This window comes from Podarcis pityusensis (genome assembly GCF_964106645.2).
Source record: "Podarcis pityusensis genome assembly, chromosome: 13".
Lineage (NCBI taxonomy): Eukaryota > Metazoa > Chordata > Lepidosauria > Squamata > Lacertidae > Podarcis > Podarcis pityusensis.
In genome coordinates this window covers 52,418,808-52,445,453 of record NC_138038.1, presented here as the reverse complement: position 1 = coordinate 52,445,453, position 26,646 = coordinate 52,418,808, and the positions used below count along the sequence as shown (strand labels likewise).

General features: G+C 48.1%; 1 protein-coding gene and 1 long non-coding RNA gene across 20 annotated transcripts in view; both read right to left on the bottom strand.

Moving 5' to 3' along the window:
• Window positions 1-1,035, bottom strand: part of LOC308462437 — a 45,494-nt gene extending 44,459 nt beyond the window's left edge. The window contains exon 1 of the long non-coding RNA XR_013979162.1: window positions 722-1,035. This is a non-coding gene — a long non-coding RNA (uncharacterized lncRNA). The remainder of the gene's footprint in view (window positions 1-721) is intronic.
• Window positions 1,036-4,835: 3,800 nt separating this feature from the next.
• The window catches only part of DLG4 (discs large MAGUK scaffold protein 4), a gene marked incomplete at its 5' end in the record, with an annotated part of 130,353 nt that continues 108,542 nt past the window's right edge, over window positions 4,836-26,646 (bottom strand). For 13 of the 19 annotated variants that reach the window (XM_080979690.1, XM_080979692.1, XM_080979693.1 and 10 more), the window contains 18 exons: window positions 4,836-7,537; window positions 9,539-9,630; window positions 11,589-11,698; window positions 12,338-12,510; window positions 12,657-12,758; window positions 12,968-13,015; window positions 13,797-13,824; window positions 15,532-15,568; window positions 15,671-15,847; window positions 17,108-17,222; window positions 18,193-18,295; window positions 19,657-19,813; window positions 20,579-20,717; window positions 21,110-21,254; window positions 22,461-22,597; window positions 24,117-24,286; window positions 25,395-25,545; window positions 26,516-26,564. In XM_080979690.1, the coding sequence (XP_080835816.1) occupies window positions 7,431-7,537; window positions 9,539-9,630; window positions 11,589-11,698; window positions 12,338-12,510; window positions 12,657-12,758; window positions 12,968-13,015; window positions 13,797-13,824; window positions 15,532-15,568; window positions 15,671-15,847; window positions 17,108-17,222; window positions 18,193-18,295; window positions 19,657-19,813; window positions 20,579-20,717; window positions 21,110-21,254; window positions 22,461-22,597; window positions 24,117-24,286; window positions 25,395-25,545; window positions 26,516-26,564 (2,040 nt within the window). In that variant the 3' untranslated portion in view covers window positions 4,836-7,430. Of the gene's footprint in view, window positions 7,538-9,538; window positions 9,631-11,588; window positions 11,699-12,337; window positions 12,511-12,656; window positions 12,759-12,967; window positions 13,016-13,796; window positions 13,825-15,531; window positions 15,569-15,670; window positions 15,848-17,107; window positions 17,223-18,192; window positions 18,296-19,656; window positions 19,814-20,578; window positions 20,718-21,109; window positions 21,255-22,460; window positions 22,598-24,116; window positions 24,287-25,394; window positions 25,546-26,513; window positions 26,565-26,646 lie in introns of all 19 variants that reach the window. The other 6 variants (XM_080979686.1, XM_080979677.1, XM_080979681.1 and 3 more) reach the window with 1 other exon arrangement.

Genomic DNA, 26,646 nt, shown 5'->3' with positions numbered 1-26,646 from the left:
CAACTAAAGAGTCGGAGGGGACCTCAAGTTTCATCTCGTCTAACCCCCTGGAATGCAAGAATTGCAGCTAGAAAATCCTTGACAGATGGCCTCTGCTTTTTTAAAAATGTTTTTATTTATTTTCCACAGTACAGAAGATGCATTTTGAGAAAACAGTAAGCAACAAGATGGCCTCAGCTTAAAGACCCACCATCTTCCAAGGAAGTCCATTTCACTGTCAAACAGCCCTTCCCATCAGAAAGTTCTTCCTCATGTTTAATAGGAATCTCGTTTCTTGTAATTTGAATGCACCGTAATCTTGTTTCTTAGAAGTGTCTACTATTTTTAAAGTCTGCTTTGATGGCTAATTTAAATGAACATTTTGCAAGCTGCATAGAGATTTTCCGATTCAGCAGCGTATAAATCTTGCTAAATGAACGAAGCGCTCAGCGGAAAACCAGAGTGCAGAGTCATGCTTCTGGGGGTCACTAAGAGCGCCACCAGTCTGTGGGCATCTCAGGGGTCCAGGACTGCTTGGGCGCCTTCAAATCTAAGTCACCCACTGCAATGCCCTCTCAATTGAAATAAAAAAAATAAGGTCTTATGTATATAATAAAGGTTTATAAATGTACCAAGCAAACACGTACAGTCATAACTCAGGTTAAATATGTTTCGGGATGAATATTTTCAGGTTGCGCTCCATGGCGTCCGCATCCAGAGGTACCACTGTACATAAATATACAGTGGTGCCTCGCAAGACGAAAATAATCCGTTCCGCGAGTCTCTTCGTCTAGCGGTCTTTTCGTCTTGCGAAGCAACCCTATTAGCGGCTTAGCGGATTAGGGCTATTAGCGGTTTAGCGGTTTAGCGGCTATTAAAGGCTTAGCGGCTTAGAAAAAGGGGGGGGGAGCGAAAAAAATTGCAAGACTCGCAAGACGTTTTTGTCTTGCGAAGCAAGCCCATAGGGAAATTCGTCTTGCGAAGCGCATCGAAAAACGGAAAACCCTTTCGTCTAGCGGGTTTTTCCCCTTGCGAGGCATTCGTCTTGCGGGGCACCACTGTATAAACCACATGTCTGAAGCAGCACAGGAGAACACCCATGAATCCATTTTGACTCCCAAACTGACCAGGTGTTTTCTCTGCAAAGTCAAATGGAAAAGCCTCCCCATTGTCTTTTCCTTCAAAAATCCTGTCTTAAGGGTATGTCTGTGTATGAATAGGGTGAGCCCGGGACCTGGCTCAGGAACTAAGTATTTATCATTACAAAACACTGGTCAGGCCCCCCAGGGTATCCAATCAAGTGACCATTAACAGGTAACCTGCCAGACAGGAGGTAAACAACACACTCAGATTTCTGTTGTAGACCACCCTTTCTGTGATGTAGGTATGATGTGTCTGGGGGTGGTCTTCGACTCCAGGGCAGGCAATTTAAAATGTCTATATGAGGGCGGGCATACCTTGGTTCGGGGTCTCACTCCTTCTCCTGCGTGTATAGGGGGCACCCTGTTGTAACAGATCAATAAAGATCAGGCTTACTAGCTGCGTTGCTTCTCAATATTCTCTGGCTGGCCTCTGTTATTTTCTCCGACCGATGGAGAACCTGCAAAGGACTCTATAGGGGCTCTCGTGTCCCCCACAAGGGAATAAGGGCAGATTTTCGTTTATTACACAAAGCACCTTTCTTTTTGTGCTACCTACACCTCCGCTCTGCCTTGGGCTGGGTCAGGGCTTCAGAGAAGCCATTGGCAGTGCAGGATGATCTTTGTCTCAGATGCTAGAGAGGTCCTGATCTGAGCTGTGGTCCCTGGGATGTCCTGCTAGGGCGGTGGTGGCTGGTGCCCATTTGCAACTGGTAGGGTGGGAGGCTGGGAGGCCAACAGCAGGTGGCGCCAGAGGCAATGACAAGCAGAAACACGCAACTCTAGCCTGCTACTGATGAATTCCACAAAGGCAACGTTGAGACAGAGGAGGAGGAAGGTTCCCAGTGAGGAAAGGGAGCTTTCAGTCTCGAGAAAAGGCGGGTAAGACATGACACGATGGAAGTTTATAAAATTATGCGTGGGGTGCAGAAAGCAAAGAGAGAAAAGCTTTTCTGTCTTGCCAGAGTGGCACATGCTCTAGTTATCTCTCGCTTGGACTACTGCAATGCGCTCTAGGTGAGGCTACTTTGGAAGGCGACTTGGAAACTACAACTAATCCAGAATGCGGCAGCTAGACTGGTAACTGGGAGCGGCCGTTGAGACTGTATAACACCCGTCTTGAAAGACCTACACTGGCTCCCAGTTGTTTCTGAGCACAATTCAAAGTATTGGTGCTGACCTTGAAAGCCCTAAACGGCCTCAGTCCAGTATATCTGAAGGCAGCCCATTTTAGGGAAGCTTTTAATGTTTAATTGGTTATTGTATTTTAATATTCCGTTGTAAGGCACCCAGAGTGAATGGAGAAACCCATCCAGGTGGCTGGGGTATAAATAATAATAATAATAATAATAATAATAATAATAATAATTTTCTCCCTCTCGTAATAGTCGAATTTGTGGACATCCCATGTAGCTGAATGTTGGAAGATTCAGGGCAGATGGAAGAAAGTGCTTCTGCACAGAGTTAAACTATGGAACTCCCTGCCACTGGAGGCAGTTATGACCACCAGCTTGGATGGCTTAAAAGAGGAATAGACAAATAGACACCCTGGGGGTGCCTTGAATGATGGTGAGGGGTGCCACAGGCCACAATGGCCTCCGTCCCTCTTTCCTTCCCTCCTTCTTCTGATGCCCTCTTGTGTCTCTATTGGGCCACTAATCCTGTGAGAGGCTGTCGGCTCTGCAGGCAACGGGTGACCTTTCCGGGCTTTTGAAGCTTGGAAGGTGTTTCCCCAGTGGGGAGTTGATCAAGGGAGCCGTGGACTGGAAAAGGTTGAAAACAGCTATCACCACCACCTGGACTGTTCTGTAAGCAGGCAGGTGAGAAGCTACCTGAAAGCAACACGAGTGGATCAGACTGCTCCCCAGCGACCGTGGGATCATTGCACCCTTCGTGTCCACAGCTACAAGCCAATCGCTTTAGAGAACGGCTGCAAAAGAGCTGGCCTCTCCTGACAAGGTTTGGCAAGGATCCTTATCACGAGTTTCCAGAAATATGGAAGTACATGGCTCCTATGGAGGTTTGTGGAACAGACCCTACAAAGCGGGTCCTTCCATTTCCTTTTTTCAGCTGTCCAGTGTCTCCCTCGGCCCTCTTCCGCCAACCTTCCCCAGGCCCCCTCAAGTGATCTTTGCACTGTCAACATACTTTTGTTCTCTCTCCAGGGAAGGACTGCATTTTCAGCTTTCAAAACAGCCGATCAGGGTCAGGAACGAAGTTTTTCCCCCCCATTTTCTTCAAAATAAGTGAAATTAAGTGCACAAAACAAGTGACCGTTTATTTGGATCCTACCGCCTTCTTTGTTTGGCATGCAAAAGGGCCCAGCTTTCATTTTTAAGTGAGAGAAGTCAAATACGGTTATTTATTGATCTTTGTAGACACCAACCATTCCAAACCTGGGCACCCCAGATGTTTTGGAATACAATTTCCAGCAGCACACACGCCCCTGACACCTGTCTCACACCTCCTCAAAAGCTGCATCCCTCTGAATACCTGGAACACCTGGTTGGCCACCATGAGAAGATGCATCATCTGTGGCCTGATCCAACTGCAGGGCTCTTCCTATGTTCTTGTTTTCCAGAGGTCCCACTGGGATGACAGTAGCCATTGGCACTGAGAACTTGAGGTTGCTATCATTGTACGTGTCACACTGCACAGAGCTGCTTGCTAAACGACTGCGTGAAGGGCCTTTCCCTACCCCCAATTAAATCTCATTGCAGGCACTGAGGTGGGAGGAGGCGAGGTGCTCCACACAGCAGCTTGCAAAACTATGGTGTAAATTAAACCCACCCCTCAACATTGCTGCAGGCCCATTTAATGGAGGGAGCTTCCCTGGACCAGCCTGCTATCCCGCATGCTGCAGTTGGTGTGGCCACCTAGTGGCAGCCATGCAAATTGCAGAGCGTGATGACACCTTACATTCTTATGTATATAGCAGGCACATCCAATAGGTAGATCGTGATGTACCAGTAGATGGGTAGATCACTGGTTACCCCAGCTCAACACTTTTGCCATGAACCCCCCCCAAAAAAATGGGGTTTAAAAAGGTAAAGGGACCCCTGACCATTAGGTCCAGTTGTAGCCAACTCTGGGGTTGCAGCGCTCATCTCGCTTTACTGGCCGAGGGAGCCGGCGTACAGCTTCCGGGTCATGTGGCCAGCATGACTAAGCCGCTTCTGGTGAACCAGAGCAGCGCACGGAAACGCCGTTTACCTTCCCGCCGCACTGGTGTGCTTTCAAACTGCTAGGCTGGCAGGAGCAGGGACCGAGCAACGGGAGCTCACCCCATCACGGAGATTCGAACTGCCGGCCTTCCGATCGGCAAGCCCTAGGCTCTGTGATTTAGACCACAGTGCCAACCGTGTCCTCCCTAAAAAATGCTCAACCACTTTGACCTGAACCTCCAAAAAGGGAGTAGATAACTGCCAGTCTTTAACTCTGTGAGTAGATCGCAGTCCCTTGGGAGTTGGCCACCCCTGGTATTTAGGAAGAAAACAGAAGTGATTCTGAAGTTAACACAACTATTTCTCCTCTTCCCCAGCCGAAGCAAATCACACAGCCACACAAGCACATGGGTTTTTCATTGGTTTTTAATTATTCGTTGCCGAAGGCGATAATATTTCTATGCAAAATACTCTTATATCTCCCCACCCACCCGCCCACCCCAAACAAACTTCACGTGCCCCCCAGCAAGAAACAACCTCCAATTACATCCTGTTTTGTTTTTTTTAAATAATGCCCCAGGGGAGGGGGAAGAACCTTTTGCGTCTGACCAACCCCTTCCATGCCAACACACTGGTGTTTTTTTGGGGGGGGGAGGGGGTTGGCACCAGGAACCCCATTCCCTTGGGAGGAAAGCCCTTAACAAATCAGTGTGACGGGAGGCACCCATTGTGTTCAGCGAGCGTTACTGGGAGGGGAGGGGGGGCAAGGAGAAGAGACGCAAAGTGTCCGATCCCTTCTGGGCCCTCTTAGAAAACCCAGGGAGTTCAGGAGTCTGGGCTGCCCTGCTTGAAACGGCACACTTTTTAGAAGGGCCTGAAGAGGGGGCGCAGAGGGCCAGATCAAACTGTTTAAATCAGGATCAGAGGCCACATCTGCCAGCCGCCATCTTGCCATGGATGGGCATTTTCCCCAGGGTAAACTCCCCCCTCCAGCTTTACCCCACTGGCCTGTGGGTGAATTGGCATATTTAGTCGTGTGAGCTGGGGCGACTTTGGGGGAGGGGGGGGCAAACACAGCCCTGGGATGCCCCACCCCCCTCCAAGCACACTGGTATCCTTGTGCTCTGTCCCTCCATTCCAGCTGCATCTTTCCCTTTGTTTTCTGTAGATTATCCTTGTTTTTTGCCTCAATTCAGCGGTTGTTAAAAAAAAAGACATTTGCGCTCCTTGGGCGGGGTGGGGGTGGGGTGGTAGCCAGCCTTCGGAGCTTTTGGACCAGGTCCAAAATATGCTTTTCAGGCATAATTAAAATGTCAGATTCAACCCCTGTCATTTTAAAAATTATTCCTATGAACGGTCAGGGTGAGGCTTGCTTTTGGAGGGTGGGGCAGGGGAGAACCCAGTCCGAGCAGAAGCTTACGTAGTTCAGGCATTTGGAGAAGAATCTGTGTTGCTTAACTTCCCGGCAGCTACAGAAATAAACTTCTCCACTGACACACCAGCAGCTCTTCCTTCCTAGAGTACAAGTGTGACCAGGCACCTTCCTCCTACCCCCGACAGGCTAACTTTTGGAGAGTTTTGTGTCTTGCCAGGGGCCAGCAGTGGCTGGAGCAGTGGGGTTGGGGGCTAAATATCTCCAACTCCCCCAACCCCCAAGTCCAATCTCTGTTTTTTTCTTTATATACAAAAAATAATAATTAATCCATTAGATTTGGAAATTAAAATCTTCAAAGTGAACTTAAAACAGCCCTCCGAAATATATCTCCCACCCACTAAAACTGTTCTCCTCTGTGTATTTTTTTTTCATACATCACGCACAGCCGCACCAAAATACTTGATATGACCCCAAAAAATAGTCACAGGACATCAAAAAAACTCTATTTCCCTTTTTTCCCCAACCTTTCTCTTCTTTTTTTCTCTCTCCTCTCCCTCCCCCAGAAAGAAAAATATAGATTGCTGGATTAGCAAAAATGGTTCCATGATTATTGTTATTATTATTTTTTGTTATCCTTTTTCTGCTAAATTTTGAAGCCACAAAAGTAAACTTCATGCACTGAAGAGGAAAAAAACAAAACAAAATGAAAGAGAAAATCAAAAACAGAGAAAAAGTCAACTGAAAATAATATATATCTATCTATATAGAGATATATAGATATAGATATATTATATCCCAAAGTCATCGTCATCATCAGGCCATTCTTGCAAGCGAGGATTATCTTGGATTCATCAGTCCTGGGTCTGTGCTTGTTTCAATCGTAGAATATTATTCAGCCAAAACAAAAGAGGGAAGGAACGGAAAAAGGTATCTTGTTTCCTTCCAAGGGGAAAATAGTCAGGTTTTTTATTTTTTAAAACAGCAGAAAACTTAGCTTGGTAAATTTGTTTTGATTCTTTTAACAAGTGTGCAGTGTTGCTCCTCCTTCCAAAATTAAAAAAACCCTCCGGAATCCCCATCCCTCTTCTCTGCCCTAATGATCAAACCACAACCAGGGAACTTTAAAACTCCTCAGCAACAATGCCTTCTTTTCTTCTGAATCACTGGGGAAAAAAGGGGTGGAAGTCCTGGAAAGTAAACTCATCAAAAGTGGCTTCCATTTGCAGAAAGTTTTTCTTAAAAAATATCTCTCTCTTCTCTCCCACAATAAGTTTGTTTCAGTCTTTCTCTCTCCGAGTTCAGAGTCTGTGTGTGCCTCCCCTCCACCTTGCTGCTTGTAAAACGAAACAGACCAGAATCTAAGAACCCCCCCCATTCTTCCCCTGTGCCACCACCTGCCCCCCCAAATGACAGCATGCATGCGCTAGCGCTGTTGGGGATGGAAGAAAGCCCCACATTTGCTGCAGAAATTAAAACGGGAGCGGTTTTGAATCAGGATTAGGGGTGGGGGAGCCGGATCACGCAAGAAGAAGAAAAGAAAAAAGAAAGGAAAAAGGAAAACAAAAATTGAGAATATTAAAGAGTCAACGGAAGAAACGAAAGAAGCCTGTCCCAAGACATCCCCACCCATCCCCAAAATATTAACCAAACAGCTAAGTTCAGTGGCAAGAGACAAGAGTCGGTCCCCCTCTCCAGAGAGGACAGCTCTGTCGCAGATTCGGTGGTGGTTGGTTTTGCCATCCCTTCCGGGAAATATCAGTTCACATTAAGCTCCTAAAGTCTCTCACGAGCCGGGATCCAAATGTACGGGCCGGAGAGCTCCTCAATGATTCTTTTGATCTTGTGGTAGATCTCTTCGAAGCTGTCTCCTTCTACAATGGCTGGGGGTAAAGAGGGAGAAGAGTGTCAAAGAGAGAGAGAGTCTGGGGTTGCTTTTAGAACCCGAGAGATCAGCTAGTAAGAACACTGAGAAGAGGCTGGCTGCTGAACCCGGCCAGGGGCTCATTCCGGGATCTTGAGGATATTTCCGGGATCTAAGAGCCCTGCTGGATCAGGCCAATGGCACATCGAGTCCAGCATTCTGTTCTTACAGTGGCCAATCAGATGCCTCAATAATAATAATAATAATAATAATATAATAATAATTTATTATTTATACCCCGCCCATCTGGCTGAGTTTCCCCAGCCACTCTGGGCGGCTACCAATCAAATGTTAAAAACAGTACAGAATTAAATATTAAAAACTTCCCTAAACAGGGCTGCCTTCAGATGTCTTTTAAAGATAGGATAGCTGCTTATTTCCTTCACATCTGAAGGGAGGGCGTTCCACAGGGTGGGCGCCACTACCGAGAAGGCCCTCTGTCTGGTTCCCTGTAACCTCACTTCTCGCAATGAGGGAACCGCCAGAAGGCCCTCGGAGCTGGACCTCAGTGTCCGGGCAGAGCGATGGGGGTGGAGACGCTCCTTCAGATGTACTGAACTGAGGCCGTTTAGGGCTTTAAAGGTCAGCAGCAACACTATGAATTGTGCTTGGAAATGTACTGGGAGCCAGTGGGAAGAACGGAGGCAGAACCTGAGCAAAACACCACTCTCTCATCTCCTGTGGCTCTCAGCAGCTGATATTCAGCTCCTGGCAAGAGAGGATTCCCAGAATGCCTGTTGTAGCAGATGCATCCAGGGCTGGGCAGACCTGGTCAGAGGCCCACCATATGGGAAATGTAGGCCAAAGGGTCCCCCTTTGCCTCTACCAGGGGACTCGGATTAGGCCTCATGCCCATTGGCCCCACCATCTCTGCTCTGGCCTGGATACATCAAGAGTCTTGTGGCACCTTAAAGACTAACAAAACTGTTGTGGCATAAGCTTTCGTGGGCTACAGCCCACTTTGTCAGATGTAGGCTCCTGCCCATCCACTGAGGCCTACACAGTGGCCTTGGTTAAGGGACAAACCTGGATTATGCAAGTCAAGCCCACCTGCATGAATTGTATGCCCACAAATCCTGCGGCGGGAAGGAACTGGATAGCTGCTGAAGCTCCTTCCAATAGGAGGAAATCATAGGTATACTGGAGGATGAGGCCGCTAAAAGGTAAAGGTAAAGGACCCCCTCACAGTTAAGTCCAGTCGAGAACGACTCTGGGGTTGCAGCACTCATCTCGCTTTACTGGCCGAGGGAGCGGGTGTTTGTCCGCAGACAGTTTTTCCGGGTCATGTGGCCAGCAGGACTAAGCCGCTTCTGGTGAACCAGAGCAGTGCACGGAAAAGCCATTTACCTTCCCGCCAGAGTGGTACCTATTTATCTACTTGCTCTTTGACGTGCTTTCGAACTGCTAGGTTGGCAGGAGCAGGGATCAAGCAACGGGAGCTCACCCCGTGGCAGGGATTCGAACTGCCAACCTTCTGATCGGCAAGCCCTAGGCTCAGTGGTTTAGACCACAGCGGCCACTACTAGTTACTAATCACAATGACTATGCACGCTGGCAATCAAAGGTAAGGAGGGTGCTGTTGTGCTCAGGTCCTGCTTGTGGTTTTCCCATGGTTGGCCACTTTTGAGAACTGAGTGCTGGACTAAATGGTTCCCCTTTGAGCTGTTCCAGCTGCAGGGTTCTTCCCATGTTCTGATGTGCCCAGTGACTGGCAGCAATGGCACTCCGGACTTCCAGGCAATGGACATTCCCAACTCTTACCTGGAGATACTGTCAGGGATTAAATCTGGGACTTTCAGCACACAAGGCAGATGCTTTCACCAATGAGCCACTTCCCTTCTCTGAAAACTCCAAAAGCAGCCTGAGGCTGCCCCTCCCCCACCTCCACCAACTTAAGCCTTCTGTGAATTGTGCCCAGGGCTGATGTACGGAAAGCAAGAGGGGGCAGGAGGTGACCTACCCGAAAAGCACTCTGTAAATTCCTGCTCCAGTTTTGTAGCTCTGTCGAAGGCTTTCCGTGCCTGCTCCTCCGTTATCCGCTTGTTAATTTCTCTGGAGAAGAAGGAAGGGGGGGGGGAAAGGAGGACACAAAGTGATTATGAAGATTGTGCAGCCCCAAAGCTGTCTCTTCCACATGCCTGTATTCTGCTGGGTTTCCCCCCTGTGCTTTGGGTGTGCACTGTGTGTGTGTGTGTGTGTGTGTGTGTGTGTGTACACACATGCTTCTGCTATTTGGGGAACCAGCTTGGGACAGCCTGGTTCCCACCCTGTGGCCAACCAGATGCTTCTGTAAATCTCACTAAATAGGACATGAAGGGAAAAACCCTCTCTAGTGGCTGCTCCCCAGCAACTGGTGTTCACAGGATATATCTGGAGGTTCTCTTTAGACATCACAACAGCTATCCCTTGCCTGCTTCCATTAATGCATCCATTCCGGCCTTTCCCAAGGTGGTGCCCTCCAGCAGTTTGGGACTACAACTCCCATCAGCCCCAGCCAGCTGCTGCCAAGACTGACCGGCAGCAGCGGCTCTCCAGGGTTTCAAGCAGGGAGTCTCTCCTGGCCCTACTTGGAAATGCTGTTGGGGATTCGACTTTCCGCATCCAAAGCAAATGCTCTATCACGGAGCCTTTCCTTTTGAATGAGCATTCCTTCTGATTTGTTTTCAGGGAGGTTGTTTCAAAGCACCCACCACATCCCCTATAGAAAAACGCCTATATATTTTTGGAGGGAGGGAGGGAGGGGTAGAGGAGAGCAGGTTTGTTGCACAAGACCTTGCCAATAATTGTGCAACCTGAATTTGCTGGTCTGTGATTGAATCCCACCCGAAAATAGTGACAGCATGGGAGTACCCTTTGTTGCCTTCTCTTTTTAAAACAAAGACTTAAAAGCCCCTGAACAATTTTGTCTTTCTTCAACGGCGCGGAGGAGATTGTCTTGCTAGGTGCTGCTTAGAAATGCTAAGGATTAATCTTGTTTATTTATAGCATTTATATCCCACTTTTCCTCTAAGGAGCTCAGTGTGGTGTACATGGTTTTCCCTCTCCTACTCATTTAATCTCCACAACAACCCTGTGAGGCAGGGAAACACCAAGAGGCAGTGGCTGACCCAGGGTCACCCAGCGAGCTTCATGGTTAATCAGCATATACTGTATTTTCTGGCGTATAAGACTACTTTTTAACCCAGGAAAATCTTCTCAAAAGTTGGGGGTCGTCTTATACGCTGACTACAGCAGCAGCTCCTGTAGCAACTCCCTACCAAAGGATAAAACGACAGCAAATTAAATTAGAGGACACCAAGCTCTCTAGATGAAGCAGAAATACGCTTGAAAATTGGCCCCAGAAGCCCCTGGCCATTGGGAAGTGGAGCGGATTTCCGAGCCGGACTGGAGACTGTTTTTTAAATTTTTATTTGGTGTGCATTGGAAGAGGGGTAGTCTTATATGGCGAGTATATCCCAAACTCTATATTTTAACTGGAAAAGTTGGGGGGTCGTCTTATACTTCCAGTCGTCTTATACGCCGGAAAATACAATAAATGCCTTAAGTAAATAAATGGTGAATGATAAATGAAAGCTTTGGCTGATCTCAGGCCACATCCCATCCCCTTGCACACTCCAACCTTTGTGCAATATCTTACACCCTTCTGGCCCTTGCAGACCAAAAAACCAAGGCAAAGATGGCAACAGAGGGCTCATCCACCACTTCTGCTTGTCACACCACTTTTCCCTGGGAAAACCTGCTTTTTACCATTGAGTTGGAACAAAACTCTATCGGGTTTTCCACAGATTAATGTCGTCTCTGATTCAGTGGTCAAGAGTGGGGTGTCCTTGGTGAAAGCAGCGGGGCAAATGGAAAACTGCTCGGAGCACCCGTACCCAGGAAGCACAGGGGCAGGCAGAAAACCTCTCAGCCCCCTCGTGCTTCCTAGGTGTGGGACAAGTGACGTGTGGACACCCTCCTGCCCCCGCCCCCCATTCCACAGCCCCTGTCCACCCCGGGGGGCCACTCACAGAACATTCTCGAGGGAGCGTGGCCGGATAAAAACGGCGATGGGGTGAAGTTGAGCTGCCTGCAGCCTCCGCACGGCATTGGCCGAAACGTCCAAAATGCAGTGCTTGCCCTGGGCGGGGAGAGAGAAATGTGGTCAAGAGGTTTCAACACCAATTTGTATTCCACTTCCACTGGTCACGCAAAGCCACAGCTAACCCATGGCCTCCCCAATCGCTTCCGCCTGCCAAAAATTTCCACTCCACTGGCAGGACAATCGCCTATTCTGTCCCCTGCCCTGCCCATACACAATTGAGGGGATATACACAGCATATTGTGGATGTCAACCTTCAGGGATCCTCTGCTACCCCCCCCCATAACAACCAGCCCCCAGAGACCCAGTCAAACAGGGGAAGGGGATAATTTGAGTCTGGTGCGTTAGCACTGAGCGAGACCCTGGCTGCGTGCTGCTGGAGAGCATCTAAATATCAATGGACTCTTGAGTTTTTGTAACCTCTCCCTGCTTGCTTTGTCCATACCTTTCTGTGAGGGGGAGGAAGACCCAGGAAGTTGCCTATTCAGTCAATGGTCTATCTAGTTCAATATTGTCTATGCTGAGTTGCTTTCCTCAGTATCAGGTAGGAGTCTCTCACAGTCCCTGCTGGGGACTGAACTTTGGACATTCTGCATGCAATGCAGGTGCTCTACCATGGAATGATTTCTCAGAAACTCTGGCATTTGTTTGATTCTTCGACTCTGCATTTCAGCCTACCTGCTCAGCCACCTCGCGCACTGACTGGACGCTCGTCCCGTACAGGTGGCTGTTGTACTGCCCGGCCTCAATGAACTTGTGGCTCTGAATGTCCTTCTCCATCTTCTCCCGTGAGGCAACAAAATGGTAGTCCCGCCCATCCACTTCGTACTCCCGTTTCGGCCGAGTGGTGTCTGCAGAAGCGGGAGTGGGGAGTCTCCGTCAAGCACAGGGGAGCAAGAGTAGCCCAAGCCAAGGCTTCCTCCTGAAGCAGAAATCCTTCCCATCCACCACCCATAATTTTATCTTGGGGCAGGGATAGGGACCCCGTCAGACTCACGTGGGACACAGGAGCCAAATTTGTCAGGGAACTCCGAGAGGAGGTCATCGTTGACTCGGTCCTTAGTGGGGCCCAGGATAATGATGGGTCGAGCGTAGTGAACTAGGGGTGGAAAAACCCAAAGAAATGGGAAATGGTCTGTGCTAGTGGAGAACACAACTCAAAAAAGGGAAATTGAAACAATCAGTTGGTTACAACCAACCACAAAGCAATGGGTGAGCTTCTGAGCCTTCCTCATTGTACAAACAACAACAACATCAATAATAATAACGTAATTCAGGGCTGAGGAAGGGAAGGGTTAGGGTTCTCACCTTCCATTTGTACAACGGTTTCATAGCTCAAGACAGCATCTTCTCGACCTGGAAGGGAAAGAAGGAGGCTGTTAAGTACAACCTGTTCAACCCAAGCCCCAGAACAACTGCTCCTTAACAGGGAAAACAGCAAACTACAAAGGGCCTTCCCCAAACTGTGCCCTCCAAATGTTTGGGGTTCAATTTTCAGCAGACCCCAGCCAGCACAGCCAAATGATGTTGGGGGCTGATAGGAATTGTAGGCCAAAACCCATCTGGAGGGTGTCAGGTTTGGGAAGGCTGCTCTAGAGCAACAGGGAACTAGGGGAAAGTTTAGAGGCAGTGTGGCGTAGAGTGTCAGTTTAAGACCTAGGAGAACCATGGTTGAAATCCCCTCGGCCATGAAGCTGACTGGGTGGCTTTGGGCCACTCACTGTCTCTCAGTCAAATCTACCTCACAGGGTTGTTGTGAGGATCATATGGGAAAGGGGAAAGAACTGCACATGTCACTTCAAGTTCCTTGGAGGAAAGGTAGGATATATAAAAGCAGAAATAAATAAAATGGTGTGGAGAGAGAAGGGAGAAAGGAAAGGGGGGAAAGCTCCCACTCTTGTGGATTTCAAAGCATGGAAATATTTCTCAAAGGACAGGTTGGGGGGGGGGGAGAGTGAAGAGGAAGGCCTGAAGCATCCTTCCTCAACCTGGTGCCCTACAGCTGTTTTGGACTACAATTCCCATCAGTCCCCAGTCAGTATGGGCAGATGATGGTGCTAGGGCCCAATGGAAGTAGTAGGGCAAAACATCCAAGGGACCCAAGTTGGGGATGGGCAGCCAAGAGACAGACACCCACCTTGAGAGCCTGATCCCGGCACCCGATCCTGGAAGGAGAAGAAAGAAAGAAAGAAAGAAAGAAAGAAAGAAAGAAAGAAAGAAAGAAGAGACAGTGGGAAGAACCAATTAGTCTTGGAATTTCTGTCAGTATGGGGGGCACCAGCAGAAGCACCCCCACCCCTGTGTTTAAATGCAAGAGTTACCAAACAGGGAGATGGTGTGGGACTCTTATCTCAGGCTCCAGAGGGATGCCAGGAAATTTTAGGGTCAGAACAAACACTACAAAAGTAGCTCACATTGACTCTGGGGACCATCCCCAGGATGAACAGGAGTGGGAAAGCAAGGCCCTTGTAACTTAGACGAAATAAACAAATGGCATTTGTAAGCTGCCCTGGGAGCTTTTGGGGGGGCTGAGAAGCAGGGGGATATTGAAATAACTATTGCATTTCCATAATTCATGCAAGTGCTGAATCTCTATTTTTGTTATGTAACACACAAACACAGGAACCCCACAATGGAGCTCAAGGTTATCTGAAGAGACTGGCAGCAGATTCAGGACAAAGAAAAAGAAACACGTCCCTCACACTATGCCTTAACTTGCTTATGGGATCCGCTCCTAAAAGAGGCATCCACGGCCCCCAAATTGGACAGCTTGAAAACTGGATTAAACCAGTTGATGGAGGAAACGTACTTCCTGCAGGATCACAGAGTTGGAAGGGTCCTCGAGGGTCATCTAGCCCAACCTCTCTACTCGAGCCTCTCTTTGAAAACTTCTTCACAAAGGAGAGTCTGCCACCTTGTGAGGCAGTCTGTTTCACTGTCATACCGGTCATATAGCCAAGAAGTTCTGCCCAATGTTTAGCCAAAATCCCTTTCCTAAGAGGCTGATTCAGGTCCTACAATCTGGAGCCATAGAAAAAGATGCGTGGAAAAAAGATTTCTACTGAATCTGACCGCTGGTCCATCTAGCTCAGCACTGTCCACACTGACTGGCAGAGGCCCTCCAGCATTTCAGGCCAAGGGCATTCTCAGGCCCTACCTGGAGATGCTATCGGGGCCTGAACCTGGCACCTTTTGCAGGCAAAGCAGATTCTCCACTCCTGAGCTATGATCCTTCCAAGATGTGCCCCTCAAACGTGTGGTCATCATGACGCCTCTTAATCCACTCTTCTCCAGGCAAAACACACACCACTCTTCTGAATGCCAGTCATTTGGGTACAACAGTGGGAGGGGAAGGGAATTTGGTTAGCCCAGTCTTCTCTAACCTGGAACCTTCCAGCTGCTTTGGATTACAACTTCCATCCTGAACAGCCAGTGCAGCCGTAGGATGGTGGGGCTAAAATGGGAGCTGTACTCCAAAATATGTGTAAGGCATGGGCGTAGCCGGTGGGGGGCAGGGGTTAGCTGCCCCTCCTAAATCAATACAAATCAATACAAATCTGAGGTTCTACTCCCCCTCTAACAAAAATCCTGGCTATGCCCATGGCGGAGGGTGAGAAATTGTGGAAGGCTGGCCTAGAGGCTAGGGATGGAGACAAGCGAGTTGATCGGCAGGTCCAGTTCCCTGCATGTGGGGATCTGCCTTGTGTTCAAATGGCGCCCGCTGCGTGTGTGAGAAGGCGAAGCATACTTGCACACTGGGGTGCAAGTGGGAACCTTTTTCATCAGGATGAAGTTCTCCGTCTTTCACACACGCACACAAGAGTGCCTTTTTTCATCTTCCACAAACAAGAGAGGGATGGAGCGTGAGTTACCTTTGCTTTTAGCCGTGTCCATTCCCGTCGCTCGACCCTGCGAGAGAGAGAGACAAACAGAGGGCGGAGGCTTAGGGCAGTGACACAAACAGCTTCCCTCTGATCCCACCCCCAGTTGCCAAGACCCCTTCACACATACCGCCTTTTGCTGGGGATGAAGCCAATCTCATCACTGTCGCCATCCGGATGGACGCGCCGTGCCTGCCACCACTCCTCGTCGGAAGCGTCGATCACGTGCAGGACGTCGCCAAAATGGAAGCTCAGCGCTTGGCTCAGGAAACCGCAGTCCTTGGTCTTATCATAGTCAAAGAGCGCCCTGGGAGTGGGGAGGGAGAGGAGGTTGGCCGGGGGTGAACACAGGAGCAGTGGGAGCTGGTGCCCATTGGAAATGGTGGGGCAGAAGGCAGGGAGACCCAACAGCAGGTGCAGCCAGAGCCTTCTGGGCTGGGGTCACAGTTATACCATGCATTTAATGCAGTCTAAAGCTACTTTAAACAGTCATGGCAGTCCTCGACAAATTATGAGCGCTTTGGTTCTTTGAGGCTGATGAGAATTGTTAGGAGATTCCCCACCTACCCCCCTCTTCAGATTCAAAGTGGTTTGACAGTCAGTCTCTCTTCATGGGGAACTCTGGGAATTGCTGCTATTGGAGGAGAATAGGGGTCTCCTTACATCCCTCACCACCTTTAACAAACCGCACTTCCCAGGATGCTTTGGAGCAAACCATGAGGGTTTAAAGAGGTATTATATTGTTTTAAGTGTCGACAATCAGGACATAGCTGATTCCTGCATAAGGTTGTCTGGGGTGGTTGTTGTCTCTCTAATTCTGCATTATGCCACGTTCTCAATGGCAGCCATTTTGTGTTATGTCATACCCCCTGGAAGCCACTTTGTGACTGGCACCCCCAGCACTCTCCCAAAATTCTAAATGTGCCCACTAGTCCAAAAGGGTGGGCAACAGCTGATCCAGAGGGAACACGGTATGTAAATTCTGAAAGGGAACATTTTCTGCATTGACAGAATTGCTCGGATGGCCTGGGGATATTTGCAGTACTTACTTTAGGGAGGGCTAATCTGTGGTCACTCAGAAGTTGTTGGAAGACTCCAACTCCCATCAGCACAGACCAGGTTCAGGAAAGATGGGAGTTGTAGTCCAGCAACATCAGCAGGGCTATACTATTTTCCAACCCTGGACATAAAGAGACACTAAGTCTGGTTATAGGTGTCAGACTCAGAAACAACATAAAACGGATGGTTTTAGTTAAAATGCCTCTCTGTTTCAAAGGAAAGAGGTTATCATAATTCATAATTGCTTATATGGAACTCTAGCTGAACAGAGCCCTTTATCATTCTTATCCAGCCGTAAGACAACCCTGACATGCTCCCATTTTGCAGGTGGGAGAAAGTGAGCCCAAGGAAGAAAATGGCTTTTGAACCCAGCCCCCATAGATCAAACTCAAAGGGACCTGCAGTATTATGGATTCTGGTGGTGCTCAGATGCTAAAATCTAGTAGTAATTCAGGAACGGGGGCGGGGGATGGCCAAGGTATTGAGGAGAAGGCAGCTGTGATCTCACCGGATGTAGAAACCCCTCTTGGGGTTGCTCCGCAGCGATGCTGTCCCTGAGCCCAAGCTGCTGTTCATCAGCTGCTCCCGGAGGTCGTGGATCTTGGCCTCAAAGCGGCTGTACTCTGCAGTGGGTGGTTACAGACAGGGTCAGGGTCAGTATGACTCAACTTCCCTCACAGAATCATCTAGTTCATTCAGCTACACAACTGCCCAAATGCCCACCCAACTCCACAACCCAGTCTTCCAAACCTTCCACCAGTCTCCACAGATCAAACCATCAATTTAAAGCACTATGATACCTCTTTAAGCAATCATTGCTTCTCCCAAAGAATTCTGGCAGCTGTGATTTGTTAAGGGTGCTAAAAATAGTTAGGAGACACCCCATCCATTCCCCTCAAAGAGCTACAGTTGCCAGAGGGGTTATACAATCCCTCTCTCTTCCCAAGGTAGCCTTGTGAGGGGAAAAGAGGTCTCCCAACACCTTTTAGCACCCATAACAAACTACAGCTCCCAGGGTTCTTTGGTGGGTGAAGGAAGCCATGACAACTTAAAAGTGGCATGATACCGCTTTAAATGCACAGTGTGAATGTGGCCCCAGCCCCCCCACAAACCTCTGAACAGACCCCATTGCACAGTTTCCCTCTCACCTCAACCATATTGGGCTCACCTGGGCCATGCAACTTCCAGCACCTCTTTAGTCTTCTCAACCCCATTGAATCCTACCCATCTACCTACAGACTGCCCCCTCCCTTGGACACACATGGCCTTGCCCTACATGTGCCTGCAACCAACCTACCCAACTTCCCACCCTCCTGTCTTTCCATTTTCCCATCAACAGGCACCAATCGTCTCTCATGTGGTTCCTTGACCACCTTTCCTTGCAACCTTGCAACCTCTCCATTCATTCATCCCTGAAGGTGAAAATGCTGAGGATTCTCCCCTAGGACATCCTCATCGCCCCTTATATTGCTCCTTGGATAACAGGCACCACTGCCCCACCCCACTTGGCAGCGACAGGACCATTTCCCAGGCAGTTCACACACACACAAATCTCTTCCCACTCAGGAGGGGCTTCTGCAGAACAGAACTCACCATCCGGTTTGTACTGAGCAATGATGGTGACCGTCTGGCCGGCGTTTTTCAGAGCAATGGCTGCTTGTTCGTGTGTGGCGTTCCTGAGGTCCACACCGTTGACCTGGGAAGGAAAAGGCAACCAAAATGTTCAAGAGGCTGGGCCAACTCTCCTGTGAGATGACAACATCTGAGGCTATTTGCCTTAGAAAAAGAGGAAAGTAAAGGAGGGAACATAATAGAGGTGTATGACATTATTCAGAGTGTGGGAAAGAAGTCCCATCAGGCTGGTGGTGGCTTTTTGCGGGGGGTGGAGCTCCTGCAACAAGTCATGGCTGTGATAATAGAGAATTAGCAGTGGATTTATAGCAGGCTACCAACACATCATTCCACTTTATTACTGCCATCTGGAGTGCTTTAACTTTAGAGTGCTTTAACAACCACATCTCTGGGAATTGTAGTTCTGCAAGGGGTATAGGGGCCTCCTAACAACTCTCAGCACCCTTAACAAACTACAGCTCCCACAATTCTTTGGGGGATGCTATCACTGTGGTATCATGGTGCTTTCAATGTATGGTGTGAACATGACCAAACATGGGACAAAAAAACCCAAAAAAGCCAGAACATTTGTGGTATAAAAATATACAGAATTTCAGGAGGAAGTTATGGAACATGAACTAATTAGAAAGAAAGCAGCATGTCCACGCCAAAATATTTGCAGGAGCATACCATGCTGAAAGTGGGATTGAGTATAAAAATCACCCCAATACAATCATGAGCACAAATAATCATGAATGCAGAATAAAAAGGAAGTCCAGAGGGGACCAAAGTGGACAGAGAGAAATTTTTCCCTTTTGTAATACAGGAACCCAGCAGGATCATAAAACAAAGTTGAATGTTGGATGATTCAAGACAGACAAAAGGAAAGATGTCTCCATAGAGCACAGAGTTAAAACTCTGGCTTCTGCTACCACAAGATGTAGAGATTGCTTTAGAAGACAAATTCATGGAGGAAGAAAACCCTGGGATAACTCAGTTGGCAGAGGATGAGACTCTTAACCTCAAGGTCGTGGGTTAGAGCCCCACAAAGGGCAAAAGATTCCTGCATTAAAGGAGGCTGGACTAAACGACCCTCGTGGTCCCTTCCAGCACTACAGATCTCTGATTCTATCAACAGCTACTAACCAGGGTGGCAATGAGATGCATCCAGGATAAGAGGGAGCTGGTCTCTGAATAACCATTTGCTTGGGGTTGTGAGAAGGGGATGGGTACTGCGCTCATGGCCTGGTTAGGGACTTCCCTTTGGGGCACCCGATTGTCCATTATGGGAAACTGGACTAGATGGGCCTTTGATCTGATCCAGCAGGGCTAATCTTAATTCTTATGAAGGGAGGTGGGCATCATTTAGGTTTAATCGTAGGGTACCAGCCGATTGCCTCTTCCAACCAGGCACCTGCCAATGCAGGGATAAGGAACGGTTCTTACCGAGAGGATCTGGTCCCCTTTCCGGAGCTCCCCACTGAGGTCGGCCGGCCCCCCAGCCAGGATGAAAGAGATGAAGATTCCCTCGCCATCTTCACCCCCAACAATGTTGAAGCCCAGCCCTGTTGAGCCACGGTGAATGACAATGCGACGCGGTTCCCTGCAGAAGGAAGGAGAGAAACAGGGGGAAGCTGGAAGCAGCTTGCTGACTGCGGATGCAGCGGCAGGCAGCAACGAGCCACCAACTCCAAATGCCCGACAGGACTGTGACCTACACAACCCCCACAGGAAAGAGGAAGTTTGGGGCTGGCTGCATTACTAGGTAAGGGGTTTAAATGGGGTTTAAAAAGGTAAAGGGACCCCTGACCATTAGGTCCAGTCGTGACCGACTCTGGGGTTGCGCGCTCATCTCGCTTTATTGGCCGAGGGAGCCAGCGTACAGCTTCCGGGTCACGTGGCCAGCAGGACTAAGCCGCTTCTGGCAAACCAGAGCAGCACACGGAAACGCCGTTTCCCTTCCTGTCGGAGCGGTACCTATTGATCTACTTGCACTTTGAGGTGCTTTCAAACTGCTAGGTTGGCAGGAGCAGGGACAGAGCAATGGAAGCTCACTCCATTGCGGGGATTCGAACCGCCGACCTTCTGATCGGCAAGTCCTAGGCTCTGTGGTTTAACCCACAGCGCCACCCGCATCTGGCTGCATTACCACCCTGTGCCAAAATATTCACAACTCTGGCAGCCTTGAGTAGCTGGATATAGGATGGATGAGATGCACACAAGGTGATGGGGGAAGAAGGGTGCAGCTTTATACTGGGCAACAGAGAGAAACTCTTCAGGACCACGGACAGCAACTGCTGCTTGGTGGTGCTATGGGAAACCAGAACAGCCACACCAAGAGGGAGGAGCCAGAAAGGGCACAGCTTACCTGGGTATATCCTCCTCACCCATCAGCTCCTTAGGGATGGGGGAGTACCTCCGAGGGGAGGTGGGGGTCATGGCTTGTGGATAGTCTGTGCCCAGGTAGCTCTGGTGACCAATTTCATTGTCGAGATGCTGGGAATAGGCTGTCAGAATGCATGAAAAAAGGAAAAGATAAAAGCTTTAACAGCACAGTGGAAGGCAGTGAAACCAAAGTTATGAACGCAACATTGAGAAATGCTCTTAAATCAGGCTGGACAACAACAGATCGTGTCCCACATTGTACGTTAAACACTTTGCTAACTTTCTAAATCACCCAAAATCCAGCAGTATTTATAACTGCAAATGTGGCAATAAAAATGAGAAATGTGTGGAACACAAAAATCTACAGTTTTTCAAGCATCTTCGGTTTAGGATAATCTTCCACCATCAAATCCAGTTGTGTCCCAGACAGTGTCTGAACTGACACTCCCTTTTAACCGGTTCTCCACAAGACAGTGGAACACAGACACAGTAGGGAGAACAGGAAACCACTCACAGGAAGTGATGTCAGGCGGGGCGTAAGAATCATTCAGGTAAACATTTGTGGGTTTGGCCACCTTCAAGTACACGACATCGTATGTGTTCTTCAGGGCTGCAACGGCATCTTCGTGCATAACATCTTCAAGGCTCACATTGTTTACCTGGCAAGGTGTGGGCATGGGAAAGCATATATAACAATAATCCCTGCTTATAGAAAAGTAGCATTTCAAGGAGAAGGGTGGGCTTTCAGTCCTCTGATTCCTAGTTGCAGGCTGGAGTGATGCTCAGTGATCTGGGGAAGTTCTCTGCTTCCAAACCTGCACAAGGTCCGGCTGATCACATGCCTTGCGTCTGCCTTTGCCAAACTGGTGTCCTCCAGATGTTTTGGACTGCAACTCCCATCAGCCCCAGACTGGGAGCTGTAGTCCAGAACATCTGGAAGGGACCAGATTAGCAAAGGCTGCTTTATTCACTGCACGTCTCCTCTCCCAAAAATCAACCTACCCACCCAACACCCAGTCTCTAGTTACTAGTGTGGGGTATTGTGCAGAGGTTTAGGCCGAGGAAAAATAACACCTTCATGACTCCAATGGGATAAGGCGGAGCAGCCGTTTTTACTTAGGTTGGTAAAAATAAATAAAAATAGACACTACAAGAAGAGAATTAAGCATTTCTGTGAGATGCAGAATTGGGGCAGTCAAACATTCACAGGGCCAAAGAAACTCAAGACACAGGACAGCTGGGAATGAGCCACAAAATGGCCATCCAGCTTACCAAGGTTTTGGTCTTCAATGAATTCTGTGGGTTTCCAGGGCTAACAAATCAAATTACCCAGATTTGTGCAGAGAGGTAGTTTGTTTTGCATTGTATACCATTTTCAACAGTCTAATATTTTAGGCCCCTTTTGACAAGCCCCAAGGCTGCACCCCACTTGAATACTTAGAACCACTGGCCATCTCTGTTGTGTTTTTCACTTTTGGGGGTTGGAGTTCTTGCGAGACCCCCCTCCCCCCCTCATTTTCTGTTTACCCTCAGAAAAACCCCAGGAAACCACTCAGTCCATTTAAATTATTTTTGCTATTTATTCCATTTATTCAAATCCCACCTTCCTCCAAGTAGCTCAACGTGGTGTACATGGTTCTCCCCTCTTTCCATTTTATCCTTACGACAACCCTGTGCAGTAGATTAGGCTGAGAGGAGACTGTGACTGGCCCAAGGTCACCCAGCAAGCTTTATGACTGAGCGGGGATTTGAACGCTGGTCTCCCAGATTTCCCTCCCCTTCTTCCCTTCCCTGAAGTCTGGGTATGGACCAGACCAAGAGGCCCAGCTGCTCTCTGGCATCAGGCCTTCTCCACCTATCCTTACCGCCAGGATCTTGTCCCCAATCTGCAGGCGCCCATCCTTGTGGGCTGCACCCCCCTCTATGATTTTGGTGACGTAGATACTATTGTCGCCGGGGATGTGCTGGTTGCCAACGCCACCTGCAATGCTGAAGCCGAGACCTGTGGGGAAGGAAGGAAGGAAGGTGGGAAGAGAAAGAATAAAAGAAGAAGAAAATCAACAGGTAAGGAAGAAGGTGGCATCAGCAGAGGCGGAGACTTTTGAAGAGGGTGAGGTTTACTCCCCCATGGGAGGAGCCTTTTTAGAAAGATGATAATTCTCCATAGTGCAAGGGGACAGAGTCATTGAGACAAGGTGGAATTCTCCATAGTAGGTTGTTTCCAGTTTTCCTAGAGCAGTCTCCTCCAGCTGAATGGGAGTTGTAGTACAAAATATCTGGAGGGCATCAGGCTGCATGGAATAGATCAGTATATGTCCATTCACGTGCGGCAATTCATCCCCAAGAGGGGGATGAAGTGGGAGAATTTATTCCCCCGCCAGGCTTGAGTTCCTTGCAGATATGCAAACAATGTCCATGCATTTTGCAACTGCATACATCCAATTTTGGATGCAATTCCATTTTGAAGTTGGAGGCTTTGAATACTTGAAAAGCAGAGCTTGCAGTTCGGCTGAGCATGGATTTTATTTGCATTATGCTCCTGTGGTTTACTAAGCTCTTTTTGCCTTTTGCACAGTAAGGAAAAATAAGGAGTGCTTGTTTTTAAACAAACTTTTAAAAGTCCACGGAGAAAATGGGAAGTGAAACTGGAATTAAGTTATTTAGGGTTGTATCTAATGCTAGCCCTACTCAGAGCAGACCCACTGAAATTAATGAGCATGACTACACTAGTTTCATTAATCTCAATGGGTCTACTCTAAGTAGGACTTGAATTGGATACAACTGAATATTGGTCTCTGTTTCCACAGGAAATAGCTGTGTGTGTGTGTGTGTGTGTGTGTGTGTGTGTGTGTGTGTCTGGCCCCACCTACTACTGTTTTCAACCAGGATAAAGTGCTGCTTAGTCCACAAAGGTGGTATAGATATTTGATAAATAAATAAATGAACTAACCTGGACCCTGTAATCACCTTCTGAGGCTGTTCTTAGTGTGTTTCCTCCACGAAAGGTCTGGAGGGCGGCAACACAAGAACGGATCTTTTCTGTAGTGGCTCCCCATTTGTGGGATGATCTCCCCAGGGAGGCTCGCCTAGCACCTTCGTTACATATCTTTATGTAATATTCCTCTTCTCCCAGACCTTTGGCTAATTAAACAATCTATGGCCTTTAAAACTGCAGCGGGCGGCTTATTGTTTTTGTGTGTTACTAAGTTATGCATTTTTGTGTTTTTATATTGTAAACTGCCCTGTGATCCTCAGATGAAAGGCGGTATAGAAATTTAAATTAATAAAGATAATAAATAAAGATAATAATAATAATAATAATAATAATAATAATAATAATAATAGGTTGCCCATCGTTGATTGAGGATTATGGCTCTTCCCCTGAAATAAGGAGGGAGGATGCTTCTAAGGGGAAAAGCCTCTGCAAAACAGCTTTCTGCAGTCCCTTCTCATGCACCTGAAGGGTTGGGTGCTCTTTAAGGAGTTGTCGGGGGGGGGGAGGCAGAGCTAGGTTCCCTCACCTTTGGGGCCTTTGATCAGCTTGATCTCCATGACCTTCTCGGCCAGGGGCTTCCTGCGCATGACATACAGACGCACAATGGAGCCGGCCTCCTTCAGGGCCTCAACAGCCGTGCTGTGCGTTACCTCCCGCACGTCCACATCATTGACGAAGAGGATGCTGTCGTTCACCCTGTGTCACAGCCAGATCAGAAAGACACGTTTAGCGCCAAGATACTGAGAGCTACTGAAACATGTGGGGGCACTGCCCCAGGGTAAAAGCTTCTGGACAAAAGTCTTATGAGATCTCATTGATAACCAGACAAACAATTCACCCACCCCCTCTCTTGAAACTGGCTCGTTGATCCTCATCCCCTTTTCTTTTTTGAAATGTGAGATGATAAGGACTGAACCTCAGAACCTTCTACACGGCAAAGAAACTGTTCCAACAGAAGCCCCTGCAGGCACATAAGGGGCTGAAGACACCTTTGTATTGACTGAGCCAATGAAGGAACATAGGATGCTACCTTGTACTGAGTCAAATCAATATTCCCCACGCAGACAGGCAACAGTGGCTCTCCAAAATTTCAGGCAGAAGTCTCTCCCAGCCCTACCAGGAGATGCCATTGGTGACTGAACCTGGGACCTTCTGCATGCAAAGCAGGTGCTCGATCCCTGAGCTGTGTCCCTTTCTTCAAAACATAGGAATACAGAAAGCTGCCTTATATTGAACCAGACAAATGGTCCATCTAATTCAGTATTGTTCACACTGACAGAGTGGCTCGCCAGGATTTCAGGCTGCGTTCTCTCCCAGCTCCCCTTGGAGATGCCATTTATGCTGTGAACCACCCTGAGATCTACAGATAAAGGGTGGTATACACATTTAATTACTTATTTATAATACCAGGGGATTGAAACTGGGACCTTTTGCAGATGTTCTATGATCTCTGAGCCCTTTCCCAAACTCCCATAGGACCAGCTTATGGAGCATTCATCCTGATTTGCTTTTGCAGGGAGTTTATGGGCAATGTGGGCTATTTAATGGGCATTCATTTTCATTTGCATCAGAGCAAGCGTTATCCCACAATTTCCAATGCATCTCTCCTTCACTTTCCTTATGGGGGAAAGCAAGTTTGCTGCAAAAGAGGACAAGCCCACTTTCCCCGTGCAGCCTGAAATTGCTGAGATGAATCCCACGTGGGACTAACGGCCATCTGGAAGTGCCTTAGAAAAAGACTCACTGTCTCCAGCCCAGTCAGCATCCTCCCTACAAAAAAAGCTTTCCCCAAAGCCATTGGTACCTTAGCCTGCCATCTTGTGCTGCTGCCCCACCAGGGATGATCTTAGTGATGAAGATGCTGGGGTCATCGCCAACATGGGGGTTGTCAGTACCACCGGCGATGCTGAATCCCAAACCGGAGTTACCCTGGAGGAAAAAGTCATGCCCCACCCAAAGGAAGAGGCCAGAATTTAATTAGAGCATGAACAAAGGCTTGGGACCCCCATTTTAAAAAATACATACTCTTCCCACTCTGGAGTAACTTCCAAATAACCTGTTTATTGTTCATTCATCCTGATTAAGGCTGCAATCACATAGGTTATTCAATTTCCCTGATGTTTCTCTATGTGTTAATTGCTGCATTATATTTGAGGTTCCACATAACGTAAGAGTCATTTCTAGAAAACCGACAGAATATAATTCCACATTTAATGCTGATTTCCATGTTATCTGATTCCAGAAAAAAAAACACCTCACAGTTTGCAGCCCACTTAACCCAGAAAGTGGCGGGAGTAAAGTAGTGAAATTTGGGGTGGCATATGGTAGGTACACTGGCATATGGTTCTTTCCTGCTGTTTTCATGGGGTAATCATGGAGAGAAGAGAAGCAGACATGTGCGGAAAGGGTGGGGGAGCAGCGATGTTGCCTAATGACGTTCCCTGGTGTGAATGAAATTTAGCGCGGCATGTCGGTACCTTGGTCAAAAAGCCACAGTCCCATAACGCAACAGGTACTGCAGCATAAAACGGAATATTAGAAAACAGGATGGAAGCACGAGCATTATAATCAGGAAAACTAACACAATATTCCCCACATTGAAATGCACCTTAGATGATGCTGGTTATTTAACAAACATTCACTCCAATTTCTTTGAGGGGAGGTTAGATGACGCTGCATCAAAGCAAGCATCACCCACACTTTCCGGTGCTTTTCCCCATCACTTCCATTAATTGCAAAAAAGTCTGATCTTGGGGGGGGGGGCGGGAAGCAGGTTTGTTGCACAAGACCTCCCAATCAACTGTAACTGTGGATTTGTTGTTAAGTGATCAAATCCTTCCTGGAAAAAGTGACCGTCTAGGTTCCCTGGCCTAAGTAAAAAAATCCCCACCCACCCAGAATCAACGATGTCTATAAGAATTACCCGCTCTAGAGTTATTTCTTCGTATTCCATTTCTCCTTCCGTTCCATTTACCTGAAAGAGAGGGGACAGAGAGGAATTGTGTTAATGCAGCAATGCAAAAAAAGAAGAAGAAGCGAACAAAATAGGGAGGGGG